At 38.0% G+C, this 18,635-nt stretch overlaps 1 protein-coding gene and 1 non-coding gene across 2 annotated transcripts; both read right to left on the minus strand.

Annotated features, from left to right (window-relative positions):
• Positions 1–4,976: 4,976 nt before the first annotated feature.
• LOC109170086 (glutamic acid-rich protein-like) lies at positions 4,977–7,054 on the minus strand. The gene is made up of 2 exons (XM_019319070.1): positions 5,676–7,054; positions 4,977–5,499 (listed from the first exon to the last, which is right to left on the minus strand). Exons 1-2 carry the CDS (start codon positions 7,052–7,054, stop codon positions 4,977–4,979), a joined length of 1,902 nt encoding a protein of 633 aa, XP_019174615.1.
• Positions 7,055–17,241: 10,187 nt separating this feature from the next.
• Positions 17,242–17,315, minus strand: TRNAI-UAU. The gene has a single exon. It is a non-coding gene; the product is annotated as a tRNA-Ile (tRNA).
• Positions 17,316–18,635: the final 1,320 nt, after the last annotated feature.

Consider the following 18,635-nt stretch of genomic DNA (forward strand, 5'->3'; position numbering starts at 1 on the left):
TGAGATTTTTGAATTTCATGAGCTTAAATTTTACAATTCAATATAATTAAATGATTTACTTGACTTTATCCCCCCACACGAAAAAAAGAAAAAAGAAAAAAAAAGGTGTAACTGTACAAGAGAGTAAATATACAATGTACATGTTAATACATTTAACCAATAACAAAGCCAAACATATAATATAGGGGAATCAATATTCTTACTTAATATTGTCCTTTAAACAACATTAAAATTAAAATAAATATAATAAATTCCAAAGTATGTTTTTTTTTTTTTTGAACTGGTCTTAATGGGACTTGAACCCACAACTTTTAGCTCATAAGAACCACACTCTAACCAACTAAGTTACAAGACCTATGAATTATATTTGTTGATAAATAATTCAAAATATATTAAAAATGATTTTTAACTCATAAAAATTCAAAAATTAAAACAATATTTTAAAAATGTATAACAATGTGGTGGCCGAGTGGAAGAGCTGCGGCAACGATTGGAGGCGGCAAGAAACGACCGAAACAAAGGTGGCGACGGTGGTGGCGTGGAGGCGTTAAAAAAGAGTGGAGGTTGGGAAGATGAAGAAGAAGCAGTGGCGGTGGAGGCTTTTTATTTATTTTTTCTTTTTTTTTTCTTTTTCTGTTTCAAGTGAAGAATGAGGGGAATGCGTTCTAGGTTTTAGAGAACGGACATTTTTTTTGAGATAGCTATACGACGTATGTACTTCACCGAACCGACGTCGTATAGTATTAATATATATATATATATATAAAGAAGAACATGTACGATGTTGGTTCGATGACGAACCGACGTTGTAGCCTGAATTAAAAAAATTTATACATTTAATATATGATGTCGGTTATACGAAAATTGACGTCGTATATATACTAATTTCTTTCTTTTTAAAAAAAGGGTTACGACGTCGGTTCTTTAACGAACCGGCGTCGTAACATTAATTTTAACAAAAAATAGATATACTATACGACGTCGGTTATAAAACTAACCGACGTCATATATTTTGTTAATTTTTTAATTATTTAAAATGAGTTATAACGTTTGTTTTTAAGAAAATGTATTATCATACTATGATGTGGCATTAATTGAAGGATAAGTGGTAAAAAAATGTAAAAAAAAAAAAGTGTTAATTACACGATTTTTTGGGTTAAAGTGTTTAATTTGAGATTTTTGAATTTCATAAGCTTAATTTTACAATTCAATCTACAATACATATACAATTCTAATAAGAGCCAATAATGTTAGGCCCTTAACTGGAACAGAAAAATGTCGGTATTATTGTTTCTTAAAATGAATGGTTCATATTATTTTGATTTTAGTATTTTTTTTAATGATTTTCCTTATTTACCCTCTATTGTATTATTTTCTTCCCTTAAAAAACCTAAATTCCGTTAGTATAAACTTTAGTAGCGGAATATTCCGTTAACTATTTATTATTTTTAACTTACTCATTAATTTATATAAGAAAGGTCTTAGCTTCGAACCCCATCATAATTAGAGTTGGAATAATTGTTAAACATATACTACGAATATGTTAAAATGAATTAAAAATATAAATAATATAGAATTTGACATAAACTTTGGTAAAATAATTAGTCCGACAAAATACATAACATTCAAAGTTAAGCATCAAAGATTATAAATCAAGAACTTTAAAAATCATTTGATTTTTATACATTAAAAAAAAAAACAAATTTAGGTTAAGTTTTTTTTTTTTTTTTTCCTTTAATTAATCTTCTTTTGATTATTTAGATCAGAACAAAACTTAATATTTCGATTATATTTTTGCATTATTGGTATGATTTAGGTCGTTATGGTATTAATATTTTTTGTATGTATTTTTATAATGGTACAATTGTACATTGCTTTACAAATATTATACTATTATTTTTTTTATCAGACAAAATTGTTCTTACATTACTGTCAGACATGCGCGACCTAAGTACAAAGTTGTTGATCATAAATACAATTACACCTGGACTTTAAAAGGGTAGGACCAGTTGTTGGTCCCGGTAGGGTTAGAGCGAGAATCTAGAGGGGGGGGGGGTGAATAGACTCTCTTCAATTTTCGGCAAATATCCACCTCTCGGGGTTGTAACGCAGCGGATAAATTAAATAGGTTTTAGTTGCTTTGCACAGTTTGAAGTTGTGAGGTTACTTTTGGTTTAGACGAATGATGATGCAATGCTTGAAAAGTAAAGCACGAAAGTACAAAGATAGAGATACGAGAGTTTTTATAGTGGTTCGGCCAACTTTGCCTACTCCACTCTTCTTCCACAACTTATGGAAGGGTTGCACTATCACTCGTTAGTACAAATACACACAGAAACTTCCTTGATCACTAAGCCGGACAGCTTCCTGAAGGTTTTTCAACTTCGCGAGTTTACTCCGCCTCTATCAACGTCTTCTTCAGAGTTGAGGTTGGTAGAAAGTATTTTCTGATTTCTCCAACACGGTGAAGTCTTGACTGAGTATGGATGACTGCTTCATACAAAAAGCAAGACTTCTTCAAGGTGGAAGATGAAGATTGATGAATTTCTTTAAAAGATCTTCACGCCTTGAAAACTGGTTCGCAAAAGCTTGGTAAGAGGATGAGCTTATACAAGAGCTTTTGCTTGAGAGTAATAATTGAGTGAAAAGAACCAGCACCTTCTAAGTTGATGAAGGTGGGTATTTATCGATGTGGAAAATTTCATCCGTTGGAGGGAGATGAAATTTCAAACCTATTGTCCAGTGGGTAAGGACCGGGGAGCTTGGCGCAATAAATGCTCCGTTAATGCGGTTTGTACCATGCAGCCGTTGTGGACATGAACAACCTTGGGGTTTTTTGTCCTTTAGCTTCTGAAATATAGTACAGCTTCATTTAATGCTCCTAGGTATATGTGTCCCACACTTTAAGGTCCTTTTGTCCTCATGAAGATTAATCAACCCAGACAGTAGAGACATTCTTCTTGTATAGAAGAGAATGAGTGTCTTGATGAATCGTCATAAAGATAACTATCTTGTTGAGATGGTTGATAACCTGAGGGTGTCTTTCGTTGTCGAAGCCTCTGATCTCGTGCTCTATGTCTCTTTTCGCTTTGGCAGACCTAACTAAAGAACATAACTCGTTTTTCGTGTGTTTGTCTAACTTAACACGAATTACAGGATGAGTTATGGCATTTTTCGTCTAGAACGAATGTAGCGATGGAAATAACGAAAGTTAGGGGTCTACATTCTAAGTTACATTGGTATCATCAAAATCCTAATACAAGTGTTCCTAACAATTTCCCTCTTTTTGATGATGCCAAAACCTATACTCTTCTCATAAGGCTAGTAAATGTCCCATAAAGGATTCTTTATTTCAAAACAGCCATTATCGAGAGTTTACAAGTCATTTCTAATAATACAGATTATTAACAAGACACTGACAAGTAACTTAGACAGAGGACACGAAAGTTGTAACAACGAAGAATTCATATATGGATAACAGCACTTACAAAAAGTTTAAGGAGAGCAGAATGTAAAGTATCTTACATTTGTAATAGTTTCTCCTTCTGCAGCTTGGCCTCCTTGTATTCACGAATGTCTCTTTCTCTTTGTTCATTGAGCATTCTGTCGCAATCAATCTCTTCATTGATACGTTCTCTGAAAACCTTGATTGGATTTGTTTTGACTAGGTCTTCATATTTTCCTTTGATGTTGAGGCTTATGTAGTTGTTGTAAGCCTTGAGAATGTTTTCTCCTTCTACAATGCCTAATTTCCACCACGAAATCAGTTCGAAGGATTGCATCCCTTCTGTGTAGCTTTTTCCAAATTCGGCATGAACTTTAAAAGCTGCATTGTAGATGACTCCAGGTTCAGAATTCTTGGTTACTTTCGTGACATCTTTGATTAGCTCCTTTACCCGTTCTCTTTCCCGAAGTTCACGCTCTCTTTCTAGAGCTGCCTTTTCATGCTTATCCCATAGCACTCTGTTATTTCTCTTGATCCTTTCATTTTGAGAGCTTATGTGGTATTGCCTTGTATGGTTATCTTTTGTCTTCATCCACACACGAACATTGCATCCTTCAAAATGTTTTCCTCTTCCTTCTTCATAAGGCTTAAAATCCACAAAATTTCCCACACCGTCCATTGGTACTGTTCTATTTTTCATAAGCCTTTGTCTGAGGTTTGTCCTTTGTCTCTTAGAAACACCGCTGAATATGTATTTGGATTCAGAACCGAGAGATTGGCGAGGCTTGATAGAGTGATGTTGGGATTGTGACGGTTGATGATCACGAGATGAGTGATGTCTTGATTGAGAAGGTTGGTGATCACGAGACTTGGAAACTGGAGGATCACGAGACTTGAAGGCTGGAGGTGGAGGCAGAGATTTTATGCTTCTTCTATCAGAGTCTCGTTGTGTATCCTTATGATGATCATCATCCTTATCATCAGGATTCCTCTTTTCCCCCTTTTTGGCATCATCAGCACACGTAGTAGGAGCTGGAGGAGACAGATTGCTAATAGCAATCAAGACGTCTTGCACATATCCCAGAATTTGGTGCAAATATTCGCCCATCTGATATGAGTTATCATGTGCAGTTTCAATCTTCGTGCATGCTAAATCAACTCTCTCTTTGAGACTGAAATGAGAGTGCTTTAGTTCATGCTGTTGTCGGGCCACCTTGTTCACAGCAGTTTGAAACTCATTGAGTTCTTTCGCCAACTGAGCTTTAAAAGACCGTCTTGGTTGAGCTGACGATTGTGGTTGTGGTTGAGCTTTAGGTGGAGGACGAGATTGAGCTTGAGCATCCATAAGTTGATCAACCTTTTTAGACAGTTCTTCCAAGGTTTGGGAATCTTTGTGGCGAAGGGACATATATTCTTTGTGAATAACTTCGGCTGTATGAACCGTGCCCATCATTAGGTTCATGACGCTTCGTGGAGACATTAGTGGAGAATCGACTTCGATGTTTGTGGGCGAAGTTTCCATTGGTTCCTCTCAAGGTGGTGCTTCCTTTTTGCCACCACTAGCTGAGCTGATCAAAATAGGTGAGGCATCCAGATTTCCCTCACGAATTGTAGCATCTTCTCGCTTGATTGGAGTTTCGTCCATGTGATCAATGTGGAGGACGATAGCACGAGATAAGTCCTCAATGGGTGCATTTGAAATTTCTTCATCATGAGGAACTCCAAGTCGAGTTGGCATTGAGTCTTCAGGCTGAAGTGATGCTTCCTGTTTGTTATCACTTTTTGAGGATGAATGTTGAGATGAGGTTCTTTCGGGTAAGGGATCATCATTGATTAAGAGAGGAGATTCACTGTCATATTCCGGATTACCCTTATTGTTGTCATCATCATCATTATTATCATCGTCATCATCATCATCAGCGCCATTATCTTCATCATCAGCATCTTCATCTTCTTCGTCTTCCTTTTCTTCTTCCTTACTTTCATCAGATCCTTCATTCTCATCAGAGACAATTTCTTCATCAATTTCTCTGCCATTGTCGTCCTTTGATCCACTGACATCGCAATTTGGATCATTCTGGTGTGATTACTATAAGTCAGTCTTGATTTTAGATAAGAGCATTGCATATCGAAGTTCCTTCATTTCTTCAACGAAGGCTGGATCCAAAGGAGGCTTGTTAAGCTCGATGCAGATGGGTGCTTTATCTTTCCTGAGAGTGTGATTGGTCACTTTATATGAATACACTCGTCGAATTGTCTCAAGACGCAGTGCTTCATATACATCTTTCGTGCCGATCCACTCCAAGGCAATTTTTCTTCTTCCTTCATTGCTTCAGCTGTGTCAAGGAGAGTATCTATTGGAGATGTGCGCCACTTTTGCCATTGCATGACCCTATTGTAATCATTCTCCATAGATTCTCGAAGCAGTTGATCTCTTGATGGAGGGATTGGTGCAGCTTCTGGTAGTGTCACAACAGTTTTTGGGTCAACAGCCTTTTCATAGATCACTTTTTCGTCCTCAACTACCGATGCAGGTTCTTGTGTTAGAATATTCGGTACCTGCTCTGCAAGGGTAGGTTCTTGTGGGAGGGAACTTTCGGTGGGAAGAACAGCAGCAGCAATCGGGTTGGCAATCACTTCTCTCGTCTCTTCTGGCAAGCCAAGTTCTTGTGGGAGACTTAAGTGATTGACTTTCGTTTCCATAACAGCAGGTTCTTGTGTCAAACATGGGGATATTCGCTTTGCTGAAATGGGTTCTTGTGGTTGGAGGCATTTTGGAGAGCTTGCATCTGAGGAAGATCTGTGCTTTCTTTTCTTGGAAGATTTCGACTTTGCTTCCCCCTTTGACGATGCGTCTTTCGCCTTTGCTTTCTTCTTTGAAGATGCTTCTTTTGTCTTCGTCTTTTCGTCCTTCTGTGAAGGAGCTTCTTTCGTCTTATCTTCCCCCTGAGAAGATACTTCTTTCGTCTTATCTTCTTTCTGGGAAGATATTTCTTTCGTCTCTTCATCCAACTTTGACGAAGGAGGGGGAACAGGTTTTTCTTTTACAGGAGAGCGGAATCGTCCTGTTGATCTTTGCCCGAGATTGGATAGAATGAGATTATCATCATCATCAAAAGAATCCTCCACAACTACTGGATTCTTGGATGGAACAGGTGGTGTTTGGGTAGGTTTTCCGGCTAGAGGCTCTGGTGCAGTCTTTGGTGTAGATATTGGTTGCTCTTTAGGTTTCTCTTTCGTCTTTATGTGAGACGAACTCTTTTCTGTCTTCCTCCGTTTGGGCTTTGGTTGGTCTTCTTCTGAATCTTTCGCCTTTTTGGTCTTGCGTTGAGATTTGACCAATTCCAAAGGTATCTCTAATTCCAGAGCTTTTTGCTTGTCATAATCCGTGGGTTTGTACTTCATGTGGCATGCCTTCTGGCCAGGTCGTCTTCCTCCTTTGAGAGGGACATTCTTTGTAGTAAGGAGATGGCTTACCATAAATCCGAACCCCATCTTCTTTGAAATATCGCCAGGGGATGTTCTTTGATATGTGATGACATGGATAAGATTGTTGAAGATGACCTTTGACCAATCCACCTTGTGTTCATTGAGAAATGTGTGCAGCATTTTTAACTTATCCTTTGTTACGTCGTCTGTGCCCGGCGTCTTGTGCTCTACGATTTTGTTGAAGATATCTACTGTGAACTCATAGTCCAGGCGGAACCATTTCTTCTTTAAGGGCCATGTGATTACACAGGAGCCTGCTTGTTCTTGATGAAACGGTAGAAGTCATTCTGATCATAATGGTAGAAGGCGAAGTTTGGCTTGTATGACTCATCTCGCTGAGGAAAATCATATGCTGCTCGAATGTCCTCCGATGTGATTGTCACATCCGCTTGGTTGACCCTTGAAGATATGGTGAGTCCATCCGCAGACACACTTGCTTTCAGATAGAACTGAGTAACATCTGTGGGAAACCAAAACGTATAGAGATGAACTGCAAACCTGTACACACCAGTTTCTTGTAGAAGAGCGATAACTTTATCACCGAAGCTTCTGTCGATGACATATTCTAAAAACCCATGTGTATCCCACATACTTCCACCAACTATGAAGTCAGTCCGCGATTCAATGAAGTTAACATCGTCTGTTGGGAAGGTGGGTATCTCCATTGTGGATGGTTCTTCAGGTTCGACATCAGAGAGTGTGGTTTTGGATTTCTTAGCCATTTGAGAGAAGATGGAGATGATTTTGGTGAGAGGATGGATTTGAGAGTGAAGATGAGGGGAAAAGATAAAAGATGGTATAAGGCTTGTTTATGTAGGGTTGACGAGGTTCTAGGGTATGGGGAAAAACGGGTGACCCATGTGAATTGTGGCTGGTTTGAATTTCGAAATTCAATCGGTTCCAATTCCACTAAAAGGGTAACTGATCTGATGATAAAAATCTGATAAGATCAATTGCAGATCAATTTCGATCATTCCTCATTAAAGAGGAGAGAGAAAACTACTTGAGTACCCGTATGTGCATTAAATGCGGGTCAGATCAATCTGACAGAGATCATGGGGTAGTGGACCGGTTTTCTCGGCCACATGATGCCCACTGAGAATGTGCATTAACGGTTCAGATGAGCTAGATAAGTTGTATCTTCTTGAACACGCTTCACATCCGAAACACAACATATTTTACTTCATATGAAGAGACGAGTTCAAGAAACAAATAAAGTTTCGTGAACTCAAACAAAACATACAACGAAAGTACATGACACAGCCCGAGAGATGATTGTTACACGAAACATAGATATTAGACACTTGACGGCATCTCTCGTGATTCAAACTGCACGAGCTTTCATTCTTCGTCATTCCTCTTCTTTCGGGCATTTTCAGCATTTTCCTTCCTGATGATCTTGAGAGCGAACATTTCATCCACGATATTCTCGTGATCAATTCCCATAGCATCCCTGGAGAGTCCTATCTTTTCCATGGCATCCATTTCAGCCTTGACTCTTGCTTGAGCTGCAACGTATAGTGCTGTGTATTTCTCCTCAGTTTTGAGCTAAGGTGCTAGTTCCACAAGAGTGTAAAACCGAGAGGGGCTTGAGACTTTGGCGAATCCTTCCCCAGAGGATGATCCTTCTTTTGGAGAATTGTGGGGTTCATGAGATGGATCGATTGCAAAACGAACTTTCTTTGTTAGATCCTTGTTTGGAAAACACATTTTCTTTCCTTTGTCCATAACGATAGATAGAGCTCCGAACAAGATGGATTGTGAGATGACTGATTCTATTTCGCACAAGAGTTTCCTTCTTATAGAAGATGAGTCTATCAAAAGGCGTTGCCAGAGATATTCATTTAGGAACGAGATTCGTGAATGCAAACAAAACAAATAAAGTTTCATTCAGCACTTATGTAAACTCGGGTAAGAACCATTAAAAACCGAAATAATATTATTTCTTAGAAGGGAAGATTGATACAAGATAGGAAATATAAAAACTTAGATTAATTTCTCTTTCTTCCTTCTTTCTCAATCTCACTTGGCTCGGCTTTTGGCTTCTTAAGTTCACCCCGCATCTTTTTGTACAACTTCCCAGTCCTCAGGAAATTGGAATCAGAAGACGAAGCAGGTCCATCTTCGTTCGAGTTTGGCTCAGTCTTAGGTTGTTCCTTTAGATAATTAGAGTAGTCTTTGTCAATGTATTTGTTGGGCAGATCAGTAGGGATTTCCTCTTTTGGAGGATCTTCTACTGGGGGAGTTTCTTCAGGTTCTTCAACAATGTAGGCCGCCATTTCATCATACTGAGATGATTCGTTGTCAGAAGAGACTTCTAAAGGAGCTTGAAGACTATTCCCAGGGTAGAGGTCTCCTTGCTCTTCCCTGATTTTCCTAGCAATTTCTCTTTGCTTTTGAGAATCTCCTCTGGTGAATGACTTTTTAGGATACATGTTGGAGATTGAGATGGTAGAATAGAGAAGGATAGGTCCTCTTTTTATAGTCACGATGAGCAGAGGTGTTGATGAGAAACTGCATGCAGCATTCAATGCTGTAATTAATAGCCATAAATTTCTTCAAGTGACCATTAATTTAGTAAAGGACCTTGACCAGATATTTTCAAGAAGGTGATGATTCCAAGGTCAGAGTTTAGATTCCAAAGCGTGTAGATAAAAGATAGTTGTCGTTTCAGATGGGAGCTTATGCATTCATTATCAGAATTGAAACTTTACGAAATGGTGCATATGTAATAATTCCATCTTTGACCAGATAAGAGATATTGTTGACCCTATCACCATCTTCTACTAGTTTCATGATTGTGGCGTTTGTGAGTTTGCTTGCTTCCAGAAGATGGTGATCACGCCGAATAGCTCGTTTCTCGGCTTCGTCCATCTTTCCTTTGCCCTTATCCATACCTGCAAATGTTACTCACTAAAATACTAGATTTGTGAGTAAAGTTCGTTGAAGGAGGTTCTGATTTATAGGTGCAAAGGTTGCGTGCAGATATGTTCAAAAGATTTTGGAACACAGTGCTAGGTTTCGTGTTAAAGACGCAATAAGAAAATTCGAGACATAGGATATCAATAATAAACTTAGACCATAGAAACACGAAATTTATTTAAGACAAACATAACCACAATTTATCAAAGTGACCTAAGATGATTCGTTAGGTCTTTTTCTTCTTGCTGCTAGCTGTGGATCTGAGAGGGGAGGGCATTTTTGGAGGAGTGCTTGATGGTGAGTAGTCCAAACTGTCACTCCTTTCTAGCACACTGTCCACATTGGCATAACCTATGGTGTTGCCAACCGAGTGAAATGATTCATGTGATTCGTGTTTCGTTGGATCACGAAGGAGATTTTGCAGATATTGTGAGCTTGCTAGAAATTTGTTTAGGATGCCCTCGTCTTCAAGGGGATCATGAAAGATTTCAGTTTCTTCTTGTTTCTTCTCTGTGATTATCATTTTTGCTTCATTTTCTGTGCTCATACCTGCAATCACAGATTATTCAAACAGAATTAATTAGAATAAAAGGTTAGGGTGAGTTCATTGTACCATCCCTTGTCCGTTTATATAGCTCGAGATTTATTGCGTGACATAATGGATAAGTTGCTGCCTTTTTGGCTTCCCGAGATATGCTTTATGGAATCTTTTCAGGAATCTCTGGTCTTTTAGATTTCTTAACACGCCATCGAGTTATGTCAGCTCAATCATTCCAATTTCATGTCGAAGTGTAGCAAATCTATTATCACATAGTGGTTTCGTGAGTATATCTGCCAATTGATCATCATTGTTAACATATACGAGAGATATGTTCTTCTTCTCAACATGATCACGAATAAAGTGATATTTGATGTCAATATGTTTTGTGCGAGAGTGCAAAACAGGATTGTGCGTGATTGCAATTGCACTTGTATTGTCACACTTAATTTGCACTTCTCGTGCTGTTACTCCATAATCTTTTAACTGATGGATCATCCATAATATCTGTGCACAGCAGCTGCCAGCTGCAATGTATTCGGCTTCAGCAATGCTAGTTGCAATAGAATTTTGCTTTTTGCTGAACCAAGACACAAGTCTTCCCCTAGGAACTGGCAAGTTCCTGAGGTACTCTTTCGGTTAATTCTACAACCAGCAAAATCAGCATCTGAATAGCCAATAAGATAAAAAGAATTTCCTTTCGGGTACCAAAGTCCTACACTTTGGGTTCCCTTTAGGTATCTTAAGATCTTCTTAGCAGCACTTAGATTACTATCCTTTGGTTTGGATTGAAATCGTGCACATACGCCAACTGCAAAGGAGATATCGGGCCTGCTGGCTGTAAGATAGAGAAGTGATCCAATGATCCCACGAAAGTTCTCTTGATCAACATCTTTTCCCTCATTATCAACATCCATTCTCAGGGTTGTGCTCATAGGGATTTTAACAAAGGACTTTCCATCAATTCCAAATTTGCGAATTAAGTCCTTTGTATACTTAGCTTGATTGATGAATATTCCTTCCGGACATTGCTTAACTTGCAAGACAAGAAAGTAGTTCAATTCTCCCATCATGATCATCTCGAATTTGCCTTGCATAAGGTTGGAGAATTTTTCACATAAATCTGGATTTGTACTTCCAAATATAATGTCATCAACATAGATTTGAACTAGTAGGATATGATCATTGTTTTTGATGCGAAAGAGCGTTTTATCAACAGCTCCTTTCGTGAAACCACAGTTAATAAGAAAATATGAGAGTGTATCATACCAAGCTCGTGGAGCTTGTTTTAATCCATATAGGGCCTTTTTGAGATGATAGACTTTTTCTTGTCCACAATCAATAGCAAAACCTGGTGGTTGCTCGACATATACTTCTTCTTCAAGAAGTCCATTTAAGAATGCACTTTTGACGTCCATTTGATAAACTTTGAAATCTTTGTATGCTGCATATGCTAGAAACATTCATATGGCTTCAAGTCTAGCTACGGGGGCGAAGGTTTCATCAAAATCAATTCCTTCTTCTTGACAGTAGCCTTTAGCAACAAGACGAGCTTTGTTCCTAACAATGAGTCCATCTTCAATCATTTTGTTTCTAAAAACCCATTTGGTTCCAATGACATTTTGATGTGTTGGTCTTGAAACAAGTTCCCATACATTATTTCGCTCAAATTGATGAAGCTCTTCTTCCATGGCTATCACCCAGTCAGGATCACTCAGAGCTTCTTCTATGGATTTTGGTTCTATTTGAGATAAGAAACATGCCATCATATTTTCATGAACGTTGGCCCGAGTTCTTACGCCTTCTTGGATATTTCCTATGACTTGATCAGGAGGGTGATCTCTTAACCATCTAAGATCGGGTTCAAACGAACTTTGCTGATTTTTTATGTCCATTTCAGGAATATAGGGTAGCTCAACATAAATCATGGGTTCAGATGTTGCTTGGACATTAAGGGTATTCTGTTGCATGCCATCACCTTCTTGAGCTAAAGTTTCGAGTTCAGATGGCTTCAACTGATATCTCGTGTAGGAGGATAGAATATCTTCATCGTCAGAAATTTATTCTTCATTTGGTTCTTGAGGGCTTTGATTCGGAGTGATAGTTGATTTAATTTCAATAGGATTTTTCTCAGATTTCTCGTCGAACTTGACATGTATAGATTCCTCAATAACCATTGTTCTTTTGTTCAGAATTCTGAAAGCCTTACTTACTGAGGAATAGCCCATGAACAATCCTTCGTCTGCTCTTTCATTGAAAGCTTTCAGATGATTCTTCCCATTGTTGTGAATGAAACACCTGCAACCAAAAACATGAAAATAACCAACACTAGGTGTCTTACCTTTCCATAGTTCGTATGGAGTTTTGTTGTGTGACTTGTTGATCAAGGATCGGTTCTGTGTGTAGCATGCTGTGTTTACAGCTTCGGCCCAAAACCGCTTTGGTAAGCCCGAATATGCAATCATTGTTCGTGCGGCTTCTTTCAAAGTTCTGTTCCTTCTTTCGGCTACTCCGTTTTGCTAAGGAGTTCGTGCTGCCGATAATTGATGAAAGATGTCGTTTTGTCCATAGAAATCTTTGATAACTTTGTTGACGAATTTAGTTCCTTGATCTGATCTTATTCGGATAATCTTGACTTCCTTTTCTGTTTGAAGCTGTCTCATGAGGTTTGGTAGAACAATTTCTGTTTCATTCTTTTTCTTCAAGAAGAGTACCCAGGTATATCTCGTGTGATCATCTACTACAACGAGAGTATACTTTCTTCCACTTAGACTAGCTGGATCAACTGGTCCGAAGAGATCCATATGTAGAAGATTCAATGGTCGAGAACCGTGTCTTTGGATTTGAAGGATGATTTGATTTGTTTTCCTCTTTGACATGCTTCACATATCTTGTCCTTCCCATAAGTTGCTTTCGGTAACCCTTTCACGAGATCTTTCTTGGCAAGCTTGTTGATTGCCTTTAGATTTAGATGACTCAACTTGTTGTGCCATTCTTGGCTTAGATCTGCATTATTCTTAAAGTTTTCTCCAGCTTCTTTGGATGGGCTTTTGGTAGTATTGCTATCTTGATGCTTACTACAATTGGGTGAGGACAGTTTGCCTTGAAATGCCCTGGCTTCCGACAGTTGTAGCATAGCAGTTGCGAGTCTGATGTCTCTTGCTTTGAGGTTTGAGGTGAACTCTCGTGTTGCCTTCGGTGTCCCGAGCGTTGAGAATCTTGGAAGTTGTTCTTCCTCATAAACCTCTTCATTTTCCTAACAAATAGGGCATATTGTTCATCAAATAAAAAATCACAAGAGTTAGATTTTGACCTGTTTGATGTTGATGCTTGCTGGTTGGCCACAAGAGCCACATTTCTTGTTTCGGGTTCATCAGCATCCTTTGGTTCATGCTCAAATTCGTAGGCCTTAAGATCACTGAAGATCTTGGTTGTGCTTGTGGTCTTCATGTCTCGGTGATCTCTCATTGCTGTGACCTTCATTTCCCAAGACTTTGGTAGGCCACGAAGGATCTTCAGATTCTTCTCTTTTACGGATGTCAGTTTGTTTCCCGATATCAGACAGATCACCCATGAGCCTAGCGAACCTTAGTTCCATATCTGTGACAGCTTCATTCGGCAACATCTTGAAGTCCTCGAACTTCTTCATGGCCACTGTCAGTTTGTTGTTCTTCTCCTGTTCATCTCCTTCACCCAGGTTCATCAGAACATTCCAAATCTCCATAGCATTTTTGCATATTCGGACTCTGGGGAACAAGGAGTCATCGAGAGAGTTGTAGAGAATGTTTCGTGCTACATTATCCAGGTTCGCTCTTGTTCTTTCCTCCGAGGTGAGTTGACACATCGGCTTTGGTATCATCTGATCAGCACCTGCTCCTTGTGCTGCAGCTTGTGTATTCGCCATCATGATGGTGATTGGTCCAGTGGTTATTACATCCCACATTTCGTCATGTATTGCTGAGAGAAGGGCCTGCATCCTCATTTTCCAGTCATCAAACTTGGAAAGGTTAAAAGCAAGCTTCTTTGTATGATTAGCATGATCCTTTTCCATTTTTACAAAAAACGTGCAAAGCTGAAAATATGCAACTTTTCAGAAAAACTTTTGATAAGGGATCTACCAGGTAGTAAATGCAAAGCCTTTACCGATCAAGGTATTGGCTCTGATAGCACTTGTTGGTCCCGGTAGGGTTAGAGCGAGAGTCTAGAGGGGGGGGGGTGAATAGACTCTCTTCAATTTTCGGCAAATATCAACCTCTCGGAGTTGTAAAGCAGCAGATAAATTAAATAGGTTTTAGTTGCTTTGCACAGTTTGAAGTTGTGAGGTTACTTTCGGTTTAGACGAATGATGATGCAATGCTTGAAAAGTAAAGCACGAAAGTACGAAGATAGAGAGACAAGAGTTTTTATAGTGGTTCGGCCAACTTTGCCTACTCCACTCTTCTTCCACAACTTATGGAAGGTTTGCACTATCACTCGTTAGTACAAAAACACACAGAAGCTTCCTTGATCACTAAGCCGGACAGCTTCCTGTAGGTTTTTCAACTCCGCGAGTTTACTCCGCCTCTATCAACGTCTTCTTCAGAGTTGAGGTTGGTAGAAAGTATTTTCCGATTTCTCCAACACGGTGAAGTCTTGACTGAGTATGGATGACTGCTTCGTACAAAAAGCAAGACTTCTTCAAGGTGGAAGATGAAGATTGATGAACTTCTTTAAAAGATCTTCACGCCTTGAAAACTGGTTCGCAAAAGCTTGGTAAGAGGATGAGCTTATACAAGAGCTTTTGCTTGAGAGTAATAATCGAGTGAAAAGAACTAGCACATTCTAAGTTGATGATGGTGGGTATTTATAGGTGTGGAAAATTTCATCCGTTGGAGGGAGATGAAATTTCAAACCTATTGTCCAGTGGGTAAGGACCGGGGAGCTTGGCGCAATAAATGCTCCATTAATGCGGTTTGTACCATGTAGTCGTTGTGGACATGAACAACCTTGGGGTTTTTTGTCCTTTAGCTTCTGAAATATAGTACAACTTCATTTAATGCTCCTAGGTATATGTGTCCCACACTTTAAGGTCCTTTGTCCTCATGAAGATTAATCAACTCAGACAGTAGAGACATTCTTATTGTTATAGAAGAGAATGAGTGTCTTGATGAACCGTCATAAAGATAACTGTCTTGTCGAGATGGTTGATAACCTGAGGGTGTCTTTCGTTGTCGAAGCCTCTGATCTCGTGCTCTTTGTCTCTTTTCGCTTTGGCAGACCTAACTAAAGAACATATCTCGTTTTTCGTGTGTTTGTCTAACTTAACACGAATTACAGGATGAGTTATGACATCTTTCGTCTAGAACGAAAGTAGCGATGGAAATAACAAAAGTTAGGGGTCTACATTCTAAGTTACATTGGTATCATCAAAATCCTAATACAAGTGTTCCTAACACCAGTTTCCAAAGAATTGACAATGTTGACATCCTACTGGCTCCAATTGAACAAGTTTACACATCATAATTTTATCAATGCCTGAAAACTTCAAAAGAAATTTTAACTTAATTTTTACTATATCATTATAACAATATCTATTGTAACTATATATTTTAAATTATTTATTATCATCCTCTATTGACAGTAATTGTAACAGTTGTCATTGACAAACTCTCAAAACAATTTGTCTCAACAACGAATGTAAATTTAAAAAAAAAAAACAATCAATGATTTCATTATTGTTGATGAAAAGTATGTATGCCAATTTATTACTCTTATTAAATTAAATAAATTAGTAGCTACAACAAAAAATAATACATATGCATTTAATTAATTTAGAATTAGATGTCTATAATGCCTTTATTTAAAAAATTATTCATTATAAAATATTTTAAAAGAGATATAATTTCATTATTTATATTATCTTTATTTTCTATAATTCAAAGATTCATTTCCTTCAAATGTATTAATTTATTATATTACTATATTATCCATTGTCTTCTTTTTACATTATCTTGTAATTAAATATCAAAGTTATAATACAAAATATGTTATATATATTTATTTACCAAGTATTTTATACAAATAAAATAAATATTAATATTTTGTTCAATACTTTCACATGATAACCTACGACAGACATCTCACAACGCATGAAATATGTATGAAAAAAACTATGTACAACTACCCAATATCAATAGGTGCTTGTAAGATAAAGAGTTAATAGTACAACTAAGATCCCATCATATACACAACAAGGCAAATCTAAAACTTCCTACACCATAATCTTATTGCACGACGAATCCATATATGATATACCACCAGTAATCTAATTGCATATGACACACTACCAATAAAAAAAAAAAGGACATGTACTGAAGATGAATACAATGACAATGCTAACCAAAAGAGAATTAAGAAAAATTAGAGAAATTTAAACCAAAAGTAGTATTTATTTAGACTATCGTTTTTAGACTAAGTATTTAGACTAGCATTATTAGTTATTACAAAGTTGCAAATATTCATTTTACTGACAATATAATCAATCTCTCATATATTATCTTGCATTTATATACTTTAAATTACCGATTTAAATAAATAAATTCAACATTTAATTTATTTACCTATACATGAACATCTCCGATATAATATTGCATTGATATACTTTAAAATACTTATTTAAAAATAATCATTGGGCATTATTCCATTCGCGCAAAGCGCTTAAAAAAAACTAGTATATATAATATAGGTGAATCAATATTCTAAATAGTTATACCATAGACCCGGGTTTACCAATATTCTAACTTAATTAATATTGTCCTTTAAACAACATTAAAATATAAATTCCAAATTATGTTTTTTTTTTTATAATTGGTCTTGGTGGGGCTTGAACCCATGACTTTCGGCTCATAAGACCAACACTCTAACCAACTGAGTTACAAAACCTATAAATTACATTTATTGATTAATATATTTATTTTATATAAGAAGGAAGGGGGAAACCCAAAAGAATCAAAAATTTACAGCAAACTATGCATGTTATGCCAGGAAGGGAGGCCAGCAATATCATCCTCAAGAAGAGACCAAATCTCATCCGGCGGATCCGTGAGAGACAGGAGACCATAGTCATGGTTGAAAGCCATCTTTGCTAACGTATCTACCACACGATTTTGCTCGCGATTAATAGCTGAAACCTGCCAGAAATCAAAAGCACGAAGCTCCCTCTTGCAAGCCTCAAGAATATTGTGGGCAGCTATACAGGAGGGTCTTGAACTATTCAAAAAATCCATAGCATCACTTGAGTCACTTTCAAAAAGCACACTTTTAAAACCATGGGCATGTGCTAGTTGTATACCTTTCAAAATAGCCCAAGCTTCTGCTTCAAGGAGGGGGGGGGGGGTGCAACAACCTAACTTGGCTATGAAGCCTTTCTTCCAATCCCTAGTTGTGTCCCTGATAACTCCACCACAGCCTGCCTCAATTGAATGGATTACTGCACCATCTAAGTTTATCTTGACGATGCCCGGTGGGGGCTTATTCCAAGAGACCAGCCTCCAAGCCAAAGAGTCCTCCAACTGTAACGGACCCTTCTGTAACACCCCCGATTTTCAAGACATTTTAAGCTTATATAATAAAGGTAATATCTCATTACATCCCAAAGTATATCATAAGTGTACGGGGTGCTATGCCACACCTAGGCTAGAGAACCCAGGTGCACAGGCTGTCTAACTAATATCCATTGAAACACAATGCATAATATGGCACGCAGGCCGAGAGGGAAACTACTCTACTTCTACGCTCCAGTTCTAGCGCGCTCCAGTGCTCTAGTCCTCTGTGCCTGAAAGCCAAATATATCTGTTCAGCGAGAGATGCTGGTAACCCACTCCAACGCGTTGAAATACAATACATATAGAGATATATATAGATATACGAAAACCATTTTGAGCATGAAGATATATCCTACGAACACTAGCTTTAAAACCGGGAATGACTCGACAGATAAGGCCAGACACAAGCACAGTTATAACGAGCATATGCAGTTCACAACAGATAAGGCAGATAAGGCAAAGCATAAACAATGATCATAACCCAACATGAACAATCCCCAATATAAATCCCATAGTCACATCCCCCAAGACACTCGTAATCACGACTCGTCCATGTCACAACACATAACACACTTTGTTGGCGCCACAGGACCAATCGCATGCCCATACATGAGGGTCAGCGCATATAGCTCTGACACGGCCCCGCAGCACCTTGCCC

Source organism: Ipomoea nil, unplaced genomic scaffold (genome assembly GCF_001879475.1).
Source record: "Ipomoea nil cultivar Tokyo-kokei standard unplaced genomic scaffold, Asagao_1.1 scaffold0140, whole genome shotgun sequence".
Classification (NCBI taxonomy): Eukaryota; Viridiplantae; Streptophyta; class Magnoliopsida; order Solanales; family Convolvulaceae; genus Ipomoea; species Ipomoea nil.